Source organism: Antedon bifida, chromosome 2 (assembly GCF_963402885.1).
Source record: "Antedon bifida chromosome 2, ecAntBifi1.1, whole genome shotgun sequence".
Lineage (NCBI taxonomy): Eukaryota > Metazoa > Echinodermata > Crinoidea > Comatulida > Antedonidae > Antedon > Antedon bifida.
In genome coordinates, this window is record NC_136227.1 from 4,486,233 (window position 1) to 4,511,644 (window position 25,412).

Here is a 25,412-nt window from a genome sequence, read left to right on the forward strand (position 1 = left end):
TAGGCCCGGCTGCGTTCTGGTTGGCAGACCGGCCGTCTGGGTGCTGTATACCGGAGAGTGATGGGTGTAATGATAATATATTGGACTAACATGTGATAGGTATGGGTTCAAGCCTATCTGTAACATACAAAATTGTATCCTTAGACAAGATGCGTCCTTCGGATGGAACGTAAAGCCGTTATCGTCTCGTGTACAAAATGTGCACGTTGGTTAGATAACTTGGTACACTATTCGAAAAGAGTAGGGGATCGTCTCCCGGTGTGCTTATCTCTGGTAGGCGCTGTACCTCTGGCTGACGTGGGTCCGTGGAGGGCCTACTTCGAATTTCCTCAGTTTCCAGTTAAGCTTGAGGACCAGTATAAAATATCTTTACAGCAAATGTATTTTATTATACGTCGTATAAAAATAATCTGTTGTATGTACAATTCTAGACTAAGTTTCTAGTTTGGCTATATTGTCTTTTTCATCCCATTTTCCCGTAAAAAAAAAAGCTTCCCGCTGAAGTATACGTATGACACGCCATGTGTGCCATTATATTTTTACCAGTATTAAATCGAATCATCAATGCACACTAGTTGTAAATATAAATGACCTATTAACCCACAACAATTATACATCATTCTATGAAAGTTCGTAAAAGTACTTTCTGTATGTCATCAAAACCATTAGAGGCGAATTTGAATCGTAATGGTATTCTAATCCTAGCCCGCATTATTACATCACAATATACGATTGGTTTGGAAGTACAGGTCATTAACAAAATACGAACTCTAGTAGCATACACTTTGTGTTATGGTTATATTAATCGCTTAGTAGGCCTATCTCTCATATCGGTTAAGCCGTAAATTAGCTGGTGCTAATTCGATGATTTAGTGTATTATTAATATTCATTTTTTGTTTTCACTCAACAATAATTTCGTAAAATGTTACCTTTTATATCATCGGTATTTCATTATTTATTACTTGGCAAAGGTTTCAAGTATGTACACTTTTCACTGTTTTTTTGTTTGTTATGTGTTTTAATTGTTTGTTTGCACGAACGTTCACGATTTTTAAGTCATCGATTTTTTTTTGTGTAAACATTTTTATTTTGTTTTCGTTCTGTGCTATTTGTTATTTGTTTTCTATGACAATACTGTAACGTACGGTGAGAGTCAATAAAGAATTATTTATATATTTCATTGTTGTTTTACTGATAACGATACTGAGATATTCTTCTGAGCGCTTTTTAAAAATCTTATTTTATCTTTTTGTATCATAAATTGCTGTATTTTCTAAATGACATGTTGTTTGATTGATATAGATTGTTATATGTCTATACACAATCGGTTCTTTTGATCTGAAAGAAATATTAAAATGTAATTAAAGGCGTACTATAATCCGATAGAGGTTGATAAATACACGAAGACGTGACAGTTATCTATTTGCCCGAAGTAAAAACGTCGGTCGAAGATAAAGACATTTCTACGAAGACAGCAAATTACTATCTTTATCAGTTGAAACTGTATACAGAATAATAATTCTCTTTCATCGGAGAAAACAAAAAAAAATGTTAATGGTTACAAAATCGTCCTCTCCCACTTTGTTAACAATTTAAATAAAATAACTTTTTTTTCCTTTGTAGCGCGACATCTCGCAAGGCTAGGAGGATCCGGATCCCTGAAAAGATCAAGACTTAACCGATGCTAACTGGAGTAGTTACCCACTGATCCCCAGTTAGCGGTGAATGGTGTATCCCCATACTCCGGTTTGGGTGCTAGCTTGGTGTTTTTGTTTTTTTGTTCTCTTCCGTTTGTTTTCCACACTTTCTCTTTATTGTCGAGCGCATAAAGACATCGTATATTTGCGCTATATAACTCTATCTATTATTATTATAAGCAAGCGAGTTGACCAATGACAAGCCACTGTTCGAATAATCCATCGATTGTGATTGGTCAAAAGACAGAGTTTTGACTTAATATTAGTAAAAAGATAAATATTTTGGCACATTTGGCGTTTCATATGTATACTACTTGAGCTTGTAAACTTGTATTTCAGACAAACATCGAAAACCCTCTAAATAACTACAGACTTAGGGTAAGTCTAGTATAGCTATTGAAAGCTTTCCCCCTCCTTTTTTTTTTGTCATAGAGTGAAATGGACTACAGACAACGAGAAATAGGCTATGTTTGATTGTGATTGTCATGTGATTACTTATTACAAGACATAGACAATTATAACCAATGTAAATCTGGGTTAGCATAATTTTATCTTAATGAAGTTCGTTAGTATAAGTATTTTCAACCATCCGTTGGCGTTATTGTCATTATTAAGATTAACATTAATTGTTCCAGTCAGGACGTCGCTGAGAAATGCAATCTTTTTACTTTTAGTATCCGTTGTCTACTATTATAATAGAACATCATAAATATTATCTCGGTAAATGTGCTAAGTTCATGTAAAAAGCATATAAGCTTAATTGAATTTTTATTAAGTGTACATTTAATTGGTCCATGGTTTTCTTCATGTGATTTACGACGTGCATGGTATACATTATTTGTTAAATGAATATTGTATGCGTGTCAAATGTATATTGCACGCATGTGAAAAGAATATTGCACGCGTGTCAAATGAATATTGCATGCGTGTCAAATGTATATTGCACGCATGTGAAAAGAATATTGCACGCGTGTCAAATGAATATTGCATGCGTGTCAAATGAATATTGCACGCGTGTCAAATGTATATTGCACGCGTGTGAAAAGAATATTGCACGCGTGTCAAATGAATATTGCATGCGTGTCAAATGTATGTCGCACGCGTGTCAAATATGAATAATGGTTATTATGATGTAGGGGTAACACTGAAAATGATTCTACATTCAATTCTCTATCAGCGTTCAGTGTAGTGCCATACTGCAAGGGCGAATAAAACATGTAGGCCTACTAATTCAGTAACTAGATCTCCAATTCATTGACCAAGACGTCTAATAATAGAAAGCACAAACAGACGACGGTCACTGACTCTCTCGTTTAATTAATTGGTCATTTTCAGTTTTTCATTTCACAGAAACTTTGTTATTTTTATACCAAACATATGCACTTAGTGACCTGTAATTGCTTATCCGATTTGGACACAAAGTGACCACAGAACTTCACCAGTATCATATGCTGAAAATAAGTCACTGTAATGAAGAAATTCAGCGCTCGTGTATATCGGGTGATACACTTATATTACAAGTCACGGATAAGCACGAATTCGGTTACTGTTGTACGTACATGTATTGCTTTTGCGTGGATCACCAACTCGGCAGTGAAGAGTTCAAATTGTATGATAGTTTTAATATTTGATATAGAAATCAGGTTATCGATACAAATCCCTACAAATGCCATTGATTTGAAATATCAAGCTCAACACAAAATTAGATTTCTAATCCTATATGAAATATACTACTCAGACCTCCTGTCGCTGACGTTAAGTGTAATATTTTGTTTATTGTACTTATATTATATATGCCCTTAGGTAAATGCATAATGTAAACTGAAGTGAAAACTAATGCTTTCGCAGGGGAGGGAGGGAGGGAGGAACGGGGCATTAGCGTGTGATACAGCTACATATTATTACAATATTGGACACTTGATCAAAATAAACTCATGAGTTTGAATCGAACATGAACGGATCTGTGTTTTTTGTCTGCGTCTACCTGTGTGCTGATCTGGTAGGCGACAGCTAAGCTTGCGCTGACCAGAATAAACACATTTTACATTTACAAAAGGATGGATAGTTTGCAAGGCGACAAAGGGTTGGTAGTCATGAGAAAGAATCATTAGTAGAAAACTTGGTAGCAAGTTGCAACAGTGTCATATGACGGAAGAGGAGACAAACCCGCGGAACCGTGACGTAAGCATCAAACATGTTCATGGTGCTAGCGCACGTTTATTGATACAAAACCAACGTACGTATGTATTTTAAAGTCGCAAAGTTGCCTTCGCTTCGAACACATTCTATGCTCGTCTAAAATGCAAAGAGTCATCCAGTGGCGTCATCCGGGATGTTGAGTGTTCAAAGTAGGTTGTAATGCAAAATCATATCCGACTGCACGTAAATTGCTAAAGTGCGCCTCATAAATTGCTGTCTGCCTTTAAGTGAACATGAAAGTTCTCACGGAAATGAAACATGATGTTGGGTATTTGTAAACAGGCGGGCGTACGATAATGGCTAACATTATCCAAATCTATTTTACGTGATCAGTCTTACATCACGGGTATTACACTAATTACAATGGGCGTACTAACAATGTTCTAGGGCGGCATCTTACATTGAGTGGTGAGTGATTGAAGAAGCATCAAAAGAGATAATTGAGTGTTCCAGATGATAATGTATTTGGCATGTATTACGTGATATATTTTACCAAAGATAATAGATAAACAAACACAAAAATAAAGTAAAAATAAATTATAAGCATGGAGCTATAATATATTAGCTCCATGGCATATGTGACGTATGTAAAATATATATATATATAAATAATAAAAAATAAAGGATGTTTTAATGGGTCAATGCTAACATGGTAGTAGTAGTCATAATAATATATATCAAAAAGTGAGGAGCGTGCGCCTCATGTTTCATGGACCCTCGTCTGGGACAACACATGACAAAATAAGTTGTATTTATATGGAAGTTGAGCTGGACATATTAAGATGGATTTTGTTAAAGTTAAAATTTCGAGTAACATTCACTGTGTTTAATAGTGCGTCAAAAACCAACAAAAACATCACCTACACAATTCATGTACTAATACATATATCAACAATAGGCCTACTATCTAATTTTCATTTTGGCATTTTAAGAACCAGGCTTTCCGCAGGGATCTAGTTGATTATATCGGGTGATTAGCCCTCAAAATTTGAGGCGAAGAATACACGTAAGTAGTCTGGCTTCCCGAAGGAGTTTTTAGTTAAAAGATAAATATTTTGGCACATATGGCGTTTCATACGTGTAATACTTGAGCTTGTATTTCAGACAAACGAAAAGCCTCGAAATAACTAGGCCTACAGACTTGGGGCAAGTTTAACACGTGGGTAAAATACTAATTATTTTATTGATTCATTCATATTATTCATAAATTGTTCTTGTATCAAATTTCATAAGATCATCATTGGAATCAACAACAAATTCACGCTGTCAATTTTCCCGAAGATTATTGTACCGCCATGGGATTTGTCATGGTATTATACATGATTAAACTGTTGAGATCGCAATCCATTATTATAGATGGAGTGTGTGTGATTATTTCAATCAGAATTGTAAATCGATTGCTCGATTGTAGTCAAGTCATATAGGCCTATGTTGTACTTAAAATTTCTGTGAATATGATACGAAAAATATCGTTTGAATTTAGCTGTGTCCAACGAAATTGAAAGTGCGATCGAAAAAACTTCATTTTGTCGCGCGCGCAAACAGTAAACCACTGCAGTGTTCTCGACAATTAAATGTATATGGTTTTCGGAATAAAACAGTTTGGATACTAGTCTGGGTTACAGCCGCAGTTTTGACTTAGTATTAGTAAAAAGATAAATATTTTGGCACATATGGCGTTTCATACGTATACTACAGGAGCCTGTAAACTTGTATTTCAGACAAACATCGAAAAGCCTCGAAATAACTACAGACTATTTGGATACCTTCCACTGAAGCGTTTTGCATTCTGTATCTCTGTATTACTCTGGAATAACGGCATAATACATAAACATAAAATAAAACTTGATTTATATTTTGAAATATTGATAATTGTAGTAGAAAAAGTAGCTGCATTGTATTTCATTTAAAAATAGTTATACGTTTTTGATGATTATATCGGGCTGGAAAATAAGGCTAAGATTGTCAAAGTGGCAGGAAATTGCACTCGCCTACATAATATTGATTCTATTTTATTCAACAAAGAACGTATTAAAGCGTAATCACGTTTGAAAGATTGTAATCCGGTTAAACTCAACATTGAGAGGGTGATAAAAAGACTGTTTCACGAATGGAATTACATTTGTTCTAGCTGAGGTACAATTTGTAAACAAAATCACTAAAAATTCAGAAACGCATTTTTGTGACGACAATACCGTAGCCTCCTACAGATTGTTCTATTCTAAGAATATTCAAGAATTAAAATATACAGAAAATGACCAAATATAACTCTAATAACTATAGTTAGACTACATAAGATCCATTTTAAAATAATTTATATAGTCTGTATATAGGGTAATAAAATGAATTATATATCTAACAAAATACATACTGAAAATAATTACATAACATTAGTAAATGTGTCTTCTGCAGTACATTTATTAGTTAAGTGTTTACAATTTTAGATTTAGAGAATTATAGAACAAACAATAATTAGAATAATTATTAAGAAAAAAGGTGGATATAACAGAAAAGAAATATTAATGTACAGATTCTAAGAACAGTAACATTGATAAAATCACATAATGTAAAAATATAAAAACAAAAACAAAAGTGAGAATAACAATGAAATAGTTATTATTATTATTATTATTATTATTATCACAGAAGTATTCAATAATTGTATTAATCTGTTGAAGATGAAATGAATAAATAGTGGTTAACGCCACAATGGGGAGAGAGAAAGATAGGCCATAGATAACTGGAACCGAGTTCTTATTTTATTATCTGTTTATAAATAGTTTTTATAGGCCTACCTTTGCCACGACATTAATTTTGCAGTGACAAAGGATACAATGGAATCTGTAAGTAATTCCATTATTGTAACAATTTACATCAAATTTACATCTTTATTATTTAGTTAGCAAGTAAGTGTGCATTAATTTATAGTACGTAGCACTTATGTGGCACGGGTGTCTAATATACACTAAAGCTGCATGTATTTATTATCGAAAGTGACAGTTGACATAATTAATAAATACCATCAGAGTACATCCATAATGCATTAATAATGTATTATACATTTTACATCGTTCACACTTGTTTTTGAAGATCAACTCCCGGTCGCCGGATGTCTAGGGAATTAATGTTTATTGGTCCTAAAAGTGTGAATGTACGTCATACATATATACAAGCTTATTAAAATGTAACCTATGTGAAGAAAAGCAATGTAATTTATAATGAACGGGTTGACCGGACAATAGGCGGTTAAGGATACTGTATATTTTTATTTTATTTCATCAAGACCAACAGCAACGAAAGTTGCCACTTAGAGGTATGAAACAGAAAACAGATAGAATAAATACTCTATTTATGAAGCAAACTTAAATAAATATATGTTAAATAGTAGAAAATAGGCTATTGAGCACAATTATTAAAAAAAAAGAAAAAAAAATATCTACATTTACATTGGACTCACTTCACAGTTATACAAAGAAGGCAAACGTGTCTGAAACCCACTTTTCGAGACATACTACTTAGCTATTAAAAGGGACATAAAAAGTGGACTTAACTCTAGTTTTACGAGAAGGCGAATGTAAACCGAAAAGACAACAGCATTCGTTCACAACTAAACAACAATTTACACTCTTGTAAAGAAACATTAAATCAGACACACTTTTTCTGAACTTAAGATGTTCAATACAATGAACAACATCAAAACGTTTACCAAGAAAACTAACAAACTTATTTTGCCTTGTGGCATGATTAACAGAGATTGAATTAAAAATAACAGAGAATAAGTTAATAGTAGTCCGAAAAAAACTATTCTACTTTGTCATCGGCTGTTGAATGCGCGTTGATTTCAACCCTATAAGTAGTCTCAACACGGGAACACGTTCCTAAGCATAACAACAGACATGATAGTACCCTAGAGAATCTAAAATGATATTAGCTTTTATTAGAGACACGGGTCTAGCGAAGTAAAAGTGATAAGTAAAATGTCGAAGACCGCTCGGCTATTCGTCAGGTCAATCTCTAAATGTCAATGTTTCGGTTTATGTCCATCAAGTTTGTTAGTCTTCAAAAAATGAGAAAAAGAAACGTGACTACCAGCGTGCTGATTGGCTACGCGGCATTTTTTTTTCTAATCGCAAAAACCAGAAATAATAACATAGTTCGTGTACTTACAGTTACAATATAGTGTATTTCTCAAGGTAAATTTCAGGGGAAAAAATTACTCATTCACACGTGTTCATGTTATTACGCACGTGTTTAAACCACTCGACATATGCACGCGTAGTCGTGTTGCGCGTCATGGACACGCTTTGGTGAACATAATCAATAGGCCTAGTATTACTTTAAAAAGTTCATAATTAAATTCCATTCCAGTTCAACCTGCAGTTTATAATCATATTTTAATTTAAATTAATTCGATATTATAGCTTTATTATACATTAACCTTGAAAGTAACGATTCGTAATCCGTAAACTATATAACAGAAAGCCGCGTGGAAATTAACAATCGATTTTTCTTTATTATTCTCTTACAAAAACACATTTTTTCATCTTCAATACCACCGTACGTTCTCAATTTAGATATTCTAATTAGTGACGGCAAATTGATGGTTTTGGAAAAATATACCATTTTCATTATACATTTGAAATAGCTCTTCTAACTTGAAAGTATGTCCTAATGCCAAGGTTACGCGTCGATATACCGCCGTAGGAGCACTCAGTTGGTAAATCACAATTAGCTATATCACATGTCTCTGCTACAATTATATTGCGTTATAAGTAACACGGCCTATTAGGTCGCCTCAAAATAGCATTTTTAAGCGTGGTTCTCACTAGCGACGTAACATAACGCAACCTACGCAACGCAAGAAAATGTCCTTCTAATAATTGTGTTTGCCCCCTGCGTGAAATCAAACCTGCGATGTTTGCAGCACTTTTGCGTCGTCGGGTCCCACTTGTGATTACGCAATACAGCACATTGCGTCGATACGTCGCTGCGTTACGTTGCGTTGCGTTCTAGTGGGAACCACGCTTTAGAGTCTACAAAAGCTTGGTCTCACACTAGTTAAGTAACGTAGTTAAGTACAGTAGGCCTACTAACTGTAGTTTACAAAATAGAATAGGGGTTGGGAAGCATAGGCCTACACGAATGTTAAATCAACTGGAGAAAAAAAGTCACATCTAAAAGTCTACTTAAAAGATTAAAGTGGGAGATTCATGAACCTGAACCTATGACAACATCAGTCAAGCGTGAAAGATCAGTCATGCGTGAACAAGATAAACAAAAAGGATATTACAATTTTGATGCAATCAAGCCTATATATACGATCTTCTTAGAAATGTTTTTGCAAAGTAAAGGGCGTACAAGGTTCATTGTCAGGCATTCTTAAGTCAATCTATGAAATGACTATTATGCCTAGCTGCACATGAAACAACGCAAACAAGATAGATTTTAAAGTAAGTCTAAGCAGTAAAGTACGAGAACTCCTAAGTAGCCCAACAATTAAGTAATCCTCTCTGGCATTGTTATAGTAGAAATGGAGACCAACTGATATTTGCTGAAGAAGTTGCCAGAAAGGTAAAAAAAGATGTCCATTGCATATACATTTATGCGTAGGCCTTCTGTGAGTAAAATTAACTAGCTGCAGCTACAGTTTGCTTATTGTAATATTTATAAGATGTTTTCACTAACATATTTCAGCATTTTCTTACCGCAAAAAGTACTGTATATAATCCAAAAAAGTAGTTAGCAGGTTACTGTATGTAAGTCCTAATTTCCTGTCCTGTTAACAAGTAAAAGCCAAGAAGCAGCACATTAGTTTTCTAGATCTAGAAAAGTCAGATATCTGAGTTTTCTAGATCTAGAAAACTCAGACATATCTGAGATCTGAGTTTTCTAGATCTGAGTTTTCTAGACACCCCACTCTTTCTCCTGGCTTTACCGGTGACAGAAAATTATACCTGGAGCTACCTTTTTAGTCTCCAAAACTATCCCAAAGAAAATTCAATATTTTCCGGGATGAACAAAATTCCCGAAAGTACAGCGGTTGTATTTAGATTAATGAATATACCTGATCTGTTGTTTTTGTTTGTTTTTCGTCAAGCAATTTGCATGGAGAAGTTTACGTTTCGGTTGTTGTACTTTTGACCATCTTCTGGATTAAGCCTAACTACTCGAGAAGAAGAAGACAGTTGAAATGTACATCGAAGAGATGTTCTCAATTTTATATCCGTTTTAAATCACACAGTGTACCGCAAATAAAACTTTAGTGTAATTCTCTGTCATGTGTGAATGATAGGTAATCGCTACATTCTATCTATCAAGTTGTCCGATATATTTTAACTTACGATCATTGCGATGTCCAGCGATATGTTTTTTAAAGTAAGACGAAGGCAATAGTTCGAAGCTTTTTATTGTAAGATACTCTATCACACGTTTCCACGCGCAGTGCTGCCTCGTAAACAAGGTTCCAAGGTTAAATTTAAAACGGCTTACTAATCGAATCTAGATAAAAAGTAATAAAAAATATAATGAATGAGTGGTTTTAATAGTTATGTTATGATTTATGTGGTTGGTCATTATTTTATAAAAATTCATGCTTTACAACGCACTTAAAACCATGTCAAATACGTTATTAATAATCGTTTTTTTATTACTAAGGTTAGACGTTCATGTTGTATTCTAACTTTCTTTCATTACAGTAATATAGCGACTCACAAAGGTCACAATTTTAATGATAGCTTCAAGCCGTAAAATTTATACTTTTAAAAATCACTTCTGACCTAAACCTAGTTATAGTCGTCGCGTACACATGGCCTGTGCGTACAGACAAATAGTCTACGCGTACAGATAGATGGCCTACGCGTACAGACAGATGGTCTACGCGTACAGACAGATGGCCTACGCGTACAGACAGATGGCCTACGCGTACAGACAGATGGTCTACGCGTACAGATAGATGGCTTACGCGTACAGACGACGGATGGCCTACAACGCGTACAGATAGATGGCCTACGCGTACAGACAAATGGCCTACGCGTACAGACAGATGGCCTACGCGTACAGAGAGATGGCCTATGCGTACAGAGAGATGGCCTACGCGTACAGAAAGATGGCTTACACGTATAGCAAGGTGGCCTACGCGTACAGACAGAAGGCCTACGCGTAAATAAGGTATTTTTTACAATAATTATTATTAAGTGTTATACTAGCACCATTATAAAATGCTATCAACAATGTGTAAATAAAGTAAATATACCGTCTACATACGATAATTGTTTGTTAGCAGTCGTTCTACATTGATATAGTTTTGTAATTGATGTTTGCTTTCTCTAAATTTAATTTATATTACAACATTAGAACGTGTAATTTGAGCTGTTAGAGTAATCACAGTAGGCCTAACTATTAATTTATTGTTAGGAAAACAACGTGTTTTTTAAAGCGTTTCTAAAATTAGATTATAAACAATTATTTGAAAGTCATACAAAAAACAACGCGTAATTCAATCTTTGATGTTGCGGGTACATCATCTAGGCTATTGTGCGATTATCAACACAGAGAACATACCGACACCTTAAAAGAAGTGCGATACGTGCGTAATATGTCGTTTCACATTCATTGCGTAGATTCAAAACATATTGTTCCATTAGGCTTGTTTGAGAAACTATTACTGTGTCTGTTCCTATATCTATAATCTATCAATTATCTTTAGTGTAGATTACGTCTTAGCCAAAACATGTGTTTGCTAGCCTTACTTCTAATTTTATTATGTTATTATTCGAGTGCCTTGTTCTATTTCTGTGAACCCAGAAAAACAATTCCAGCTTTGATATATTTTTATGCTCAGAATTGTGTACGTTGTTGCTGTTATATTTATATGACAGCGTCCCATACCTAGGCGTCCCATACCTTTTGAAACAGTTGAAATAATTGATAATCTCCCAAGACAATTCAATTCTACATGAGTACAATAAACAGATATTTATTAAACATTATTACAAAAAATTACAGCTTGAGTATTTTTTATCCTCAGAATTGTGTGTACGGTGTTGCTGTTATATTCATGACAGCGTCCCATACCTAGGCATCCCATACCTTTTAAAACAGTTGAAATAATTGATAATCTCCCAAGACAATTCAATTCTACATGAGTACAATAAACAGATATTTATTAAACATTATTACAAAAAATTACAGCTTGAGTATTTTTTATCCTCAGAATTGTGTGTACGGTGTTGCTGTTATATTCATGATAGCGTCCCATACCTAAGCGTCCCATACCTCTTAAAACAGTTGAAATAATTGATAATCTCCCAAGACATTTCAATTCTACATGAGTACAATAAAACGATAGTTATTAAAACATTATTACAAAAAGTTACAGCTTGAGTATTTTTTATCCTCAGAATTGTGTGTACGGTGTTACTGTTATATTCATGACAGCGTCCCATACCTAGGCATCCCATACCTTTTAAAACAGTTGAAATAATTGATAATCTCCCAAGACAATTCAATTCTACATGAGTACAATAAACAGATATTAAAACATTAATACATCAATTGGAAAGAGACCAATTACAGAAAGCAGATGTCATTTCGAGCTCGCAACAATCACTTAAAAAGAACACAATAAAGATAGTTAATTTTAGATCACTGTATCATTTCCATAAGATCAAATTACCATGATGTTCAAAGTGGAATTAAATCTATCATGCGTGTTTGAATTGGAACAACGATGTAGAAACAACAAAACATGCATTTTAATTTCAATTAAAGTTGTTTTCCTCTACTCTTTAGACGTAACATAGTGCAGTACATAATGTAGTTTCGCCAGGTGTTTTTTGTTTTATTAATAAAAATTGATTCAATTCCAAAGAGAGATCCGTTGGTTGTTAATCATTTTCATATTCATAAACAGAACGAGGAGATGAAACGGTAATTAATAAAAAAAAAAGCTTATCCCTTATCTTCTTCCCAGTGTAAACACAACTTAATTTAAGCAGTTTGATGTATTCCGTTTAGCGTACGTGATTCAATGCTTGGTTCCAAATAGGATGCGGCACAAGGACGTAAGCGCGACGCAGTTAGTTGACCAATCACAAGCGACAAACGAATCACGTATTTGGTTTTATCCCTTACGATTAAGCTTAAGAATTTATCAACATCCTTTAATTTACTTTAAATTGATTACCATACTCTCACAAGCGATGGATTATTCCAAATGTCGCTTATGATTTGGTCAATTCTTGGGGAACAAACATACAAAATTTAAGTTGTATGGCAAAAACACCTTAAATATGATTTGTATGCGCCCGTGATTAAACTTATTTTTATACATCATTGGACAATTATAACTTTTTTTCTAAACAGGTATAATTGTATCAAAAATAAAGTATTTCAACAAACATGTAAATACAGCTGTTGTAATTGAAATAATCTTAGCTTAGGCTGCTATTATCCCTGTCTGTCAATGTATGATTACCGGAGTAGCTCAGAGGAGGGAGTTATAATGCGTTCATGTCATAACTTAATGTAATTTATAGTTTATAGATTTTTGCGTGGGCAACAATATAGAGTTACAGAGAGTACAGCACGGGTGAAATGGATAAACATCAGCTTTTCCGAATGTAACACTGTTGTAGCCTAGATCTTTCCAGTAATTGCACAGACCAGGGTCTTACTAATCATTTAATTTACTAGCAATTTATTCATACCACACTAGGATAAGCAAAATTAAGTATTATTATCTCTAAACAAGAAGATGCAAGGTTACCGTAGGCCTACCAATATGCATTCAATTCCGACAATCATGGAAAGCGCGCATTTCCCCCACCCACTATTTTTTTCCTCATTTGACAGTTGGAAGCGTCGTTGTTTCTGCACGGTCAGTGGCATCTTTTAAAAGAAGATTGGGGACTCAGAATTAAACAAAGGGTCTCAGCTAGCATACGATCAGCACATGCTTATTTGACATTCAGCAAGTAGTAAATAATTACGAATTTGGTTACATACAGTATTTTTTAAAATGCTTTTAAGAAAGAAGAAAATAATAATTTTAGACTAAGACCAAAATAATCAATAAAAAGTTCAGGAGCAATGGTCGGTAAAATAAATCGATAATCGAGTTGGTTCTGTTGATAATGACTTTCGTATTAGAGTTTACACAAATATACTCTGTAGGCGGTTACCTTGTCTAAATTCATCGTCTAAATTTTTACCCACAATGCTTACCGTATCCTACCTTAGTCTATCCATCCACAATGCATCGTGTTTTTATGACGACTTTAAAAGCATCTTAAAAGAATGTTTTATACACAGAGTGCTACTTTTTATTTGTAATATAACGTGCTAAGACTTGTGTTTCAATTTGTTAAATAAACCCCTTGTGAAAGATAAACAAAATGTTGTTCCAGATAACTGTCAACTTTGTTTAATACAAAAAAAACTTGAAGACAGCCGCCATCCGACTGTTGTATGTTTGTAGGAAATTCTAAAGGAAGTCGAACGCAGTAAAGAAACTGATAAATTTCTCGACAGCCTATAATTACCTATAAGTGGACATATTGACACAGGGTGAAGTAATCCATTACAAAACTTAAGCAGTTAATTTATCCTCAGTTACCAAGAAAAAATGATGGATATAAACAATAAAATTATTCTTATCATTTGCATTTTAACACGCGCGCGCCCAATATTGTGTGTCCGGACGGCTGATGTTTGACATTATATCATTCCATTGAAATGTCAGTTTCTTTAAGGTTGGTTCACACTAATTTCACTGGACAAATTATCACGTATAGGCCTAAATCACTAGTGAAATTTTGTTAAAGGTTTGATAAACAAATTACGTGTAAAATGAACAGTTACTACGCGCGCGAAGCACGCGTGGTGCAGACGCGAGCGGTATGCTAACTGTCTAATCTCATTTGAAACACTTTGGGTTATTGTTTAAGATGTCTTACGCAATTTAAGACATTAAGTCAAATCAATTTGAAATATTGCTTTTATTTAGAGTGCATTTGTTGTCAGTGTGTTTGTTCTTTATATTATTTAAATGTGATATATTTATTTATGATATAGAATGTAAACACCTAAATAATTGTTTTAATAAAACAGACTTAAATTAAATTAGGGGTTTGTACTTGACACACGTACCGTTTTAATTACGTTACGTAACATAAAATTACTAACTATACTATTTCAGGTTATTCAAAATAAGAATAAGATTAGAAAATACCTGTAAAGTATAAATAACGAAAAAAGAATAAATATTTTTCGTTTAGGAATTTTAAACAAGTGAGATGGAAAAAGCAGCAATCGAATTTATTTTTAACCATACTGTTTCAAATGTAATGGACATTTAAAGGAAATAAATGCTTCGAAAGCGAAAGGAATAAAGGTTAACTCACACTATGATACATTTAAATTCTTTCTAGGCCTAATTGAGAAAACACTCCATACACAATCGAACCATTTAGTATTTCGTTTAAATAGAGTGCACTTTACAACCAATGTTTAAGTGCGCGTCCATATATACATTGTGCATTGGCGTGTTTATATACATGGATTATCAACGCCAAATGTTGACGCGCGCGTCTACATAAGCCTACATTATTTGTCAATTCAACAAGTTGACGCGCACCCACATTTACCCATAAACATTAATTGACAACTCAGAAGTTGACGCGCGCGTCCATAAACATTGATTGACCACTTAGAAGTTGACGCGCGCGTCCATTAACATTGATTGACAACTCAGAAGTTGACGCGCGCGTCCATAAATATTGATTGTCAACTCAAAAAGATGACGCGCGTCCGCATACATTGATTGTCAATCCAAAGTTTAACGCGCGCGTCCACATTGATTTTGTGTTGGTAACACACATAGATTGTTACTGATAGAGTACAAAAAGATGTACGTACATTTTATATCATTTTGTATGTGCGTGGAATTTGTCTTATATTTTTGTGTAACTGACAGCCTACGTTAGTTTTGTAGAATGACATATGAAACAGGGAAGGCGATTATTAAAAAACTATAGTTTAGCCTTCGAGAACATTAGTTATAACAATCTTTACAAAACACAAACCTCGCTACCGGGTTTGTACACGGTAAACTACTCTATTAAATGAACATTTCCCAAAACTATCATCGTTGATTTGTTACTTTATCTATGTTCTGATTCAACTAAAGTTAATGTTCCAATATTTCCCTTTAAGGTTAAAAAGAGCTTAAACTGTAATTTAAAATCCTAATTTTAAAAGGTCAACAGAGGAAAAGTCAGTAAATGACATTTAAAACTCGCCTGAAATATGCATGTATGGAGACATGCGGTATTAAAATGAAACTGAGGGTAAATATTATGATACAGACGTGCGCACACAGTACGGTTTGATTTATTCTCACTACACACAGACAAGTTGCGAGTATCTTGAAAAACTTGCATTTGGTCTTTGAAAAATAAAATTAGTACAGTGAGCAGAAATACAACTTTTCATCCCATTCTAACTTTGAATACATGAGATTAATACATGTAAAAACATAAGCGTACATGTGTGTGGATGATTAACTAGTTTAAAGATTAAGTTCTAGTTCGAATTCCGAGAGTTACTTATTTTCATCAAAACATAATTCATTTGTAAGCTTGACAAATTTGTTTAAAGCATTGTGTTGGATTGCCATAAGTAATAACGTGTAGTTCGTTCGCTTGTGGATTTGTATAACAGTATTAAACAAAGTCAGACATAGAAATTGTAGCTTATTCCGTAAAAACAGTAATTCATTATTGCATGTTGACAATCCTAAAGCTCTGTCTACACTATCAAAACATTATTTGATAAAAAAAATGCGATGCGGCCATATGAACATATCAATACCATACTTTTTCTGTCAAACTAGTTTAAAAGTATAGACAGAGCTTAAGCTTGACAAATCATTTGTTTAAAGCATTTTGTTGGATTGCTGTAAGTAAGTGATAACATGTAGTTAATTTGCTTGTGAAAAATCTGTATAACAGTATAGAACAAGAACAGAAGCCGAAATAGCTTATTCCGTAAAAGAAAAATTAAAAAAACAAATCGCGTAAAAATAATTTATTAGTGTCTGGATCTATCCATCTCAATGGCAAATAAAATAAGCAAAAAGTTAATGAAGTAAAACATAAAGTAAAAAAGCCTCAATGAAATTTAAAAAAAGCTTTCTGCTAACAGAACTCTTCTTCAGAATATAGGAATGTGCACTTTGTAAGGTTTTAGCATTGTACACGTTTGAAAATATTTCTGAAAACCCCCAAAATAATAGGCCTAAGACTAACGATGTGTTTAATAGCGCTAGTGCAAATCTTTTTCTAGATTTTCACCTGTGGATATTGGCTTGAATTTATGGTTTTTGTAAACAACCACTGCTTTTTTTTAAATGTCATTATAAACTCTCCAATTAGAAACAACTAATGAATAATTCATAATAGGAATTATTTTCTTAGGCGTATAATTAGTTGTAATGGTGAACACTTTTACGAATTGTAATATGAAGTACCTGTTAAATTAAATATTTGTGCAGCGTTGCCTTAAATACTGATTACACGTTCACACAAATGACAACTTAGTAAAACTGACAGATACTTACTTTATTTTTGCTGAAACAGAGTGTCGTCGTGTGAAACCACAATCACTACAGCAGAAATACGTGGTAATGTTTTGTAAATCAATGCAGAATTCCTATATATAAAACAAATACGTCACTTTACAACTTATCACCGTGTAAATTAATGTGCGCCACGCATGGTGCGTGAAGCATGCAGCAGCTATGTGGGAGCTACTGTTGCAGCAGCAGTTTGTTACGATACTGAATACAGTTCTCAATACAATAGGCTTACAATACGTTCAATACGGTGACGTCATAATTCGAACGCACCAGTGTTGAGCCAGGATTGATGGAATAGTCGATGATACACAGGGTGATCAGAAGATGTCAGTAGGCAAAACTCAAAGTGAATATTTTACTCTTCTTGAAAAAACAATCCAAATGAGTCGACACTTGAATATATTCATGTAAAACGGCTAAGTGCTTCTGTTTTAATATGAAATATATGTTTAAAAAAATCAAGTTTAAAATGCACTTTCATTGCTGTGTTTTATAATATATATTGTATTGAACGATGGATTTAAACAATAAAAAGCAGACTAATTGGTCACGTTGTACTATAATTATTCACGCCTAAGAATTTACCTCTGAGAATTACAGACATGATGATGATTACAATAAGATATATGAATGTAGCTGTCTAATCCATTACTAAACTAATAGACATTACTATAACATTTTCTGTCGTTTCTTCAAAAAGTGTTACCTTAAGCCTTGTCTACACTATCAAACTTTATGCGACAAAAAAAATGTGATGTGTCCATATATGGACATGATGATGTCATATCACTACCATATTTGGGCATATCACTACCATATTTAGGTACATCACACTTTTTAGTTTGAATGATGATAGTGTAGACAGAGCTACTTTCGTACTCTTCCCTGGTACAAACTACAGCATCAGCGAATGTTAATATGCTCACATAGTAACGTTGAATAGGCCTATATAGTTTACAGAATTGTATATTTTATCGGTGTTACATACTCGTATTTCTTAAAAATTTTACTGTATTGTATTTTGAACAATTCTTAAAGATGTATTATCCTTCTGAAAAAAATAATGTTTTCAATTTTTTTGGAATATGCCATTTTGATGTTTCATAATAGTTATTCACTTTGACCATAAATTGGATCGAAAAAAACCTTATTTATCTGAAAAACTGTAATTTAAAGCAAAAAAAGTAAAGTTGGCTGCCAGCCAATGGGTTTTTGGTTGAATTTAACAGTTTGTTCTATCTTTTTATAAGTAAAAAGATTGTGTTTTTTTCGTTTTTTTCCTGTGGAAGTGATTAACCTTATTGAAACTACAAAATTGCCTATTCAAATGTTTTGGAGGGACAATACATCTTTAAATACCCCAGTGAAATAAACTTTTTAGTTGAAATATACAATTTCGGTGAACAATCCGATTGGATAATGTCTACATGAAACAGTAAAAAACTCAAAAAACAAGTTTGGTCATGTGATGATAAGACAAACGGAGAAACAGAGATCACGATTTGTTTTTATGGACATTCTAAGCTGGAACCCACCAAGTAGCGAATGGCGTCTGTCTACTGCAATATGTTGCTTCTTTCGCGTTTAACTTATATCGTTAATAACAATCGTATCAGTCATTTTAGAGTCATCTTACTAATTGTTTGTAAAATTAATTGTCTTGTGTCGTCTGGTCACGACTCAATATGATGTATTGTAGTATTGACATATCAATTCAATATGCTACATGGTTAAAATGAGAATTGAATAATTATTGAAAAGGCGTCATAGATTAATTTAAAAACGCGTCATGGATTAATTTAAATGACGCTTTACGTATAAATCCTGTCGCGGAGAAGCGCTATGGGCAGTTTGGTATGTTTTTTTTCCACATGTCAAATCCTGATTACATTGAACCTATTCATTCCAAACATGACGATGGAACGTGTCACATTATTATTGCACGGCTGCGATGAGTCTGTAGTACACTACCTGAAAAGTTTATATAGACGTTTGCAATATTTTATATAGTCTTGCTCTATTTGGCGCCCCATAAGACACGCGTACGGGCTCACGTAACAATTAGAAAATTGAATTTAGAGTATCTCGATTGTGTTATTTTAAAAGAAATACATTACCCACACAGGGAATAGTCTAACAGCAAAAAAACGATCAAATACACAATCATCGAAATAATTTTTTACCTATTTTGTATATCTTTTATGAATTTTTAACAGTTTTTAAATATTTCAACAATATTTTAACCTAGTTTTATACGGTTTTCAATATTTTAAAATATTATTTTATTGTTTTTATTTTATTAACCTTTTACTTGTTGTATGTGCAATGTGATTTTGATCAAAGATATAAATTTAAAAAGATAGCAAAATTTTGTGTTTTATGCGTTTATGATATCGTTAAAATGTGTAGGCTTGTGCTAACATGTGCTTAAACGCTTACGCTATGCCTGTCCATTCAGTGGCGTAACGCAGAGGCCTGAGGCTTAGAAACAACGCTGGAGGCCTCGGGTGTTTTTAGCTTATGTCGACATTATTTTAATGCCTGTTTTTCCTCTGGATACTGCTCAGGGGCCCCATAAGATCCGGGGCCCCATAAGATCCGGGGCCCATGGGTTTAGCAAGACGTGAGTCCATTGCAGTGCGTACTGTAACGGTCCTACAATATTCGCGTATCAGTTTTATCGTTACAAAACTGTCGTGTATTTAAATCGTGTAAAACTGTCTCTTGTAGGCCTACTAATGTTTCTGTAGTCTTACTTATATGGCATGTGAACGAAGAAATAAACGTCATTTTGCCTTCAAACGTTGTTGTTGTCATGTTAAAACACTTTTCATTCTTGATTGATTGAATTCAATTTTGAAGTTAATTATTTTCTCGATTGTTAAGCCTAGGCGACAGCCGCAGCTTGTGTATAGTGTTTTGACAATTGGCTATAGTCTGTTGTTTTCTGCTTTTATGTATTATTATTTTCTGTAATTATGTGTCAGAAGAAATAGAATGATTATTATACAGAATACTGAATCGTTCTATACCGGTACATTGTACAAAAAAGGTCGATGCTCAGCTTACGTGAGATGAATACGGAAAGAATGTCAATGTGTCTTATTTTATTGCCCTTAACTTGTCCTAGTTCGCGGGCCACAGGCGCCGAATGGTCACTTATACCATACCTCAAAAACATTCAATTTAATGCACGTGTCGAACATGCGGCCGTTTAAATAGGCCTTACGGTGATTGAAGCTGAAAAGATTGTGTCCCGTTCCACATTCAGCATACATTCGTTGATTTTTAATATTAAGAATGCTTGAGCCAAAAGTTCCTCGCAATCTATCCCGTAATTTTAGAGAAATATTGATTTAAAAACGATAATAAAATTAAATTTTTGCCGTTGTCATTCTTCATCACATGACCTCAATTGGACCAATGATTCTCGATATATTTTCAGCAGACGACGAACTGCTAGAGTAATAAATAAGCAATTTTACGTTTGGGACTCGCATAATGGTTGTTAAAAAAGGCAATTATAAAGCGATTATTTTCAACTCTAAACGCGTTTTTATAAAAAAAATACAAGTGCACCTAAGATCAGGTAAAGCAGGCGAAGCATAAAGCTCTACACTATCAAACTAGTTTGACAAAAAAAGTGTGATGTGCACAAATACGGTAGTGATACGCCCAGATATGGTAGTGATATGACATCATCATGTCCATATATGGGCACATCACATTTTGTTGTGGCATATCGTTTGATAGTGTATACAGAGCTTTAGAGCAACATTTTGATACATTCCAACAGAGAAATGCCAAACAGACCGATTGTGCGTGTATATATATCATAATAAACCGCTGGTTATGTTTCGTATAGTTTTCAAAGTTTACGTTGCAATACTTTATGTATTTACAATTTTAAATCCAAGCAAATTTGTTTTTAAATTTAAATATTTTATTTATTCATGGCAGATTGGATTTTAAGAGAACACAAATTGTTCACAAGCCAAATCACAACAAGAGCAAGAATGGTAAATAAACCATGCAGATAGGGCCTACCACGAAACAGAAATAACTACATCGGTGTAATCGAGTGTGCCACATTACAATTATAGGCGTATCCAAATTCGAATCCAAATTCGGATCCGAATTCATTTCAAAATATTTTGGCTCTTGATTTGCCACTGCCAATTGGTTCGTAGCATGCGCAGTACTCCCAAAATTCGAATAGACAAGCGCTTTGGCAGCATCACGTGGTTATTAAACAGATTCGAAAGATAAATGTAAAATACATTAAAAAATTTAATTAATTTTGTGTGAGGTCGATGGTCTACAGGGAGAGATGGTTATCAGAAATAATATGAAAGATTTGATTGATGGTGATTTAGATTATTAATGTGTTTAAACGGTTTACCAACGCCGAAACCAGTTCTAGAAATACCGGGATGGTGTCCGACGAGGGATAGTTTCACCACGTAGTTTAAATTCTTTTTATTTGTTGTTAGCCGAAACAGTTCAAATTCATTTCAATGTAAATGTTTTTTATATGTTTACAAATGACAATACATTTGCTTGACTCGACTCATTAAATATATCATTCGAATGTATCATCATAAATATCTAATTTTCAAACTTTTGCATTCTTCTTTTTTCATCTCATCCATTTTGTCTTGGTGAAAATTAGGGAGGATATCTTATATTCCTTCTCTGAGTTTAGACTTTTATTTAAATCGCTGTTCATCGTCTTTTATTGCCATGTTTTATTAACGTATTCAAATAAACATCTTCTTTAAAATTGTAAATGAAAGCAAATGTTGGTTTTATATTGAAACAATTCATCTTATTATGTAAATATGCATGTACTTTATCTATTTTTAACACTGTAAGAATCTTATATATTTAATTGTAATAAATGTACATATATAAACCAGAGAATTGTAATAAAAGTGGGACGAACCCACGCAAGACAAACAAAATGAACGTGTTTAAAAGCAGATGTTAGTTGGATATTAATTTACTTAAACGTATACAGTTCTTCTGGGAAATAATAGTACAGAATGAAAGTTCACATTGAGGTGGTGGCTTAACAAATTGGCCTATATTTGTTTTACAGTTGATAGAGATTAGATTAAAGATGTATTGTCCACCTAAAAAATAATTCTCAACAACATTTTTTTGTAATATGCCATTTTAATGTAACATAATAGTTATCCACTAAAAGTATTTACCTGAAAAATACTAAGTCAAAAAAATGGACAAATTGGCTGCCAGCCAATGGGTTTTTGGTTGAATTTAAAGGCCAGGTGCGGGCAAAAAATTTCTATTGATCATACATTCCAATAATTATCGATCTATAGTTTCCCCTATGTTTCATAATTTTTGGGATTTTATTTGTGTTACACAAGCTTGTTGAAAATAAGCACTTTCTTATCAGTGGGGGGATAGTTCAAATTACACAGTAAAATCTCTATTCTTTTGTACACAAATTTTGTAAATAGAGAGGCATTTTAAAAAGCTATTAAATTAAAATTATTAATAAACGGTGTGGTAAAAAATGTTATCAGATGAATAGATATAGGTAATATAAATTGAATATTACATTTCTGGTATTTTTATTCAACTTCAGATTTTTATTTTCATGCTATAGCAAAAATTATCCACCGTATATCCACCATCTTTTTTTACTTTCTAGGGAGTCACCAGACATGTTATTACATTAGGTTAACTACCTAACTACTGAAAAAAATGTCTTCCTGGTTTTTATGGCAGAATTTTGCCAAATTTTGTATTTGACCATTTTAATGGAAATTCATGTTTTTTCGTCTTGATTTCTATTACAAATATTTGATTTATGTACTATTAACCAAATATTATATTTAAAATTCATGCCTGTACCTGCGCTTTAATCATTTTGTCATTTTATAAGTGAAAACATTTTTTTTCCTACGGAAGTGATAAACTTAATTAAAACTATAAAATAACATATTCAAAGTCTGTTAACCTTCATTTTTCATGTTTTGGGGGACAATACAATGGTATAATTATGGTAAGATAAACAAAAATTCAGATATGTGGAGAGGACAGTGTAGGGGAGGGACGGTGTCGGGATAAGATGACGGACTATCTATTATATCCATTTGACTGGCAGCTTCCATGGGATCGACCATTAAAGTAGCCTACATCAGTAATCTAGGTCTTAAGATAATGTTTAATTACTTGAAAGAAGAGAATGAGTTCGTATCAATAATGCTTGAAAGAGTCTTGTTTGATAGATCGAAGAGGCTAAGGTAATGTTACGAATTTGTTCATGCCATTTATTCGATCCGGTTACTCTATACGCCTGTTTTCCACTTTATGTATTCGCGCCAATCCATGTTTCTGCAGACAGAAAACAAAATCGCGCTACCTTTTCCATTCGCCGGTTGTACTCGAACTGCACGAACTTCATTCTCCACTCAGCACTTACATTGTGTAGCTCTTGTATAATAAATTATATTAAAAACAAATGAAAATAATTACGTAATAGAGTGGATTGTTCTTATAATCACCTCACATTAAAAGCTATGAATTTTTAGAATAAAAGAAATTCCAAAGAATTTGTAATTACATTTTGTTAAAAACTAAATTCATTAATTTTTAAATTGAATTTACAAATTCAATTATTTGGCCGTTAGTTAAAGAATATTTGTGTTTAATATTTATAAATCTGTCTCTTGAAAAATTACAAAAGGAAAATTCGAAAAAGAATGTCATTTTGTCAATCATCACAGATATTAAACATTACAAACATGATCGTAAAACGGGTCATGCTAAGAGGGGTAATTTTCTGAGCGTGCGCAGAATGATTTTTTGAACAGACAGCTGTGTAGTCGAGTGGCGCGTCGTGGAAAAGAAATCTGTACTAAGTTACTTTATGGGAAATCAAATTTAGTGTTAAGTTAAAAAAAAACATTAAACGAGACGAGAAGAAGCACATTAGTGTTTATTATTTGGGGAACAAAATGAATCAATGGTAAAAGCAGTAATGTGAACTTTTCGAAAACATCAAAGCAACATGAGCAGAAAAGCATATCGAGTATTATAAATCTTTAGACAAACCAAAGTAAAAAATAAGTTAAAATTAAAACTTTTTTCTTTTAGTAAGCATACAGAAATTTTGGTGAGTTGAAAAAAAAATGGAGATTACATAATTTTGTTGAAACATGATAAAACCATGAATTATATCTCATTCCAAAAGCTACACAACTGAAAATGTACATGCATCTAGGGTAGCTGATGTGCGCTAATACTAATAATAACAATACCCTGGATTTATAAAGCGTGGTTCACAATAGCGACGCAACGTAATGCAATCTACGCAACGTAAGTAAATGCCCTTCCAATAATTGTGTTTGCCATACCCCCCCCCCCCCCCCGCCCCTGCGTGAAATCCAACCAGCGATGTTTATTTACAGCACTGTTGTGATTACGCAATACAACACTTTGCGTCGATACGTTGCGTTGCGTTCTAGTGGGAACCACGCTTAAAGCATCTAATGTTGTGAAACCTCAAGCGCTGCACATTATTACCCCGGTCATTTTCGAGGAAACACGTAGAAACATACTCCCATAATGCAGCTAGTAATCAGCTCAAAGTTGTGCCTTTACGTTACCGGGTACGCATTTGTACACCTAGCTGATAGAAAACATAAGCAGTGTAAGAATACACGTGACGAGCGTTGGATTCGAACTCATAATCTCACGATCAACACACTGCGCCACACGCAGCTACAATATGCTCAGTTAATTACGTAAAACGTACGACACTGAGTCGTTGAAGTCATCGTTTTAAATGTTAAACTTGGGAAATTACAAGGATTGCTTTTAGCAGTAAATGTTCATGCAGAAATGC

The 25,412-nt window shown here is 33.6% G+C and overlaps 1 protein-coding gene across 1 annotated transcript in view; it reads right to left on the reverse strand.

The window, feature by feature from the left end:
* Positions 1-25,412, reverse strand: part of LOC144835900 (growth hormone secretagogue receptor type 1-like) — a 32,686-nt gene that overhangs the window by 6,352 nt on the left and 922 nt on the right. Inside the window, exon 2 of the mRNA XM_078691021.1 lies at positions 17,516-17,607. Within this exon, the coding sequence (XP_078547147.1) occupies positions 17,516-17,607 (92 nt within the window). The remainder of the gene's footprint in view (positions 1-17,515; positions 17,608-25,412) is intronic.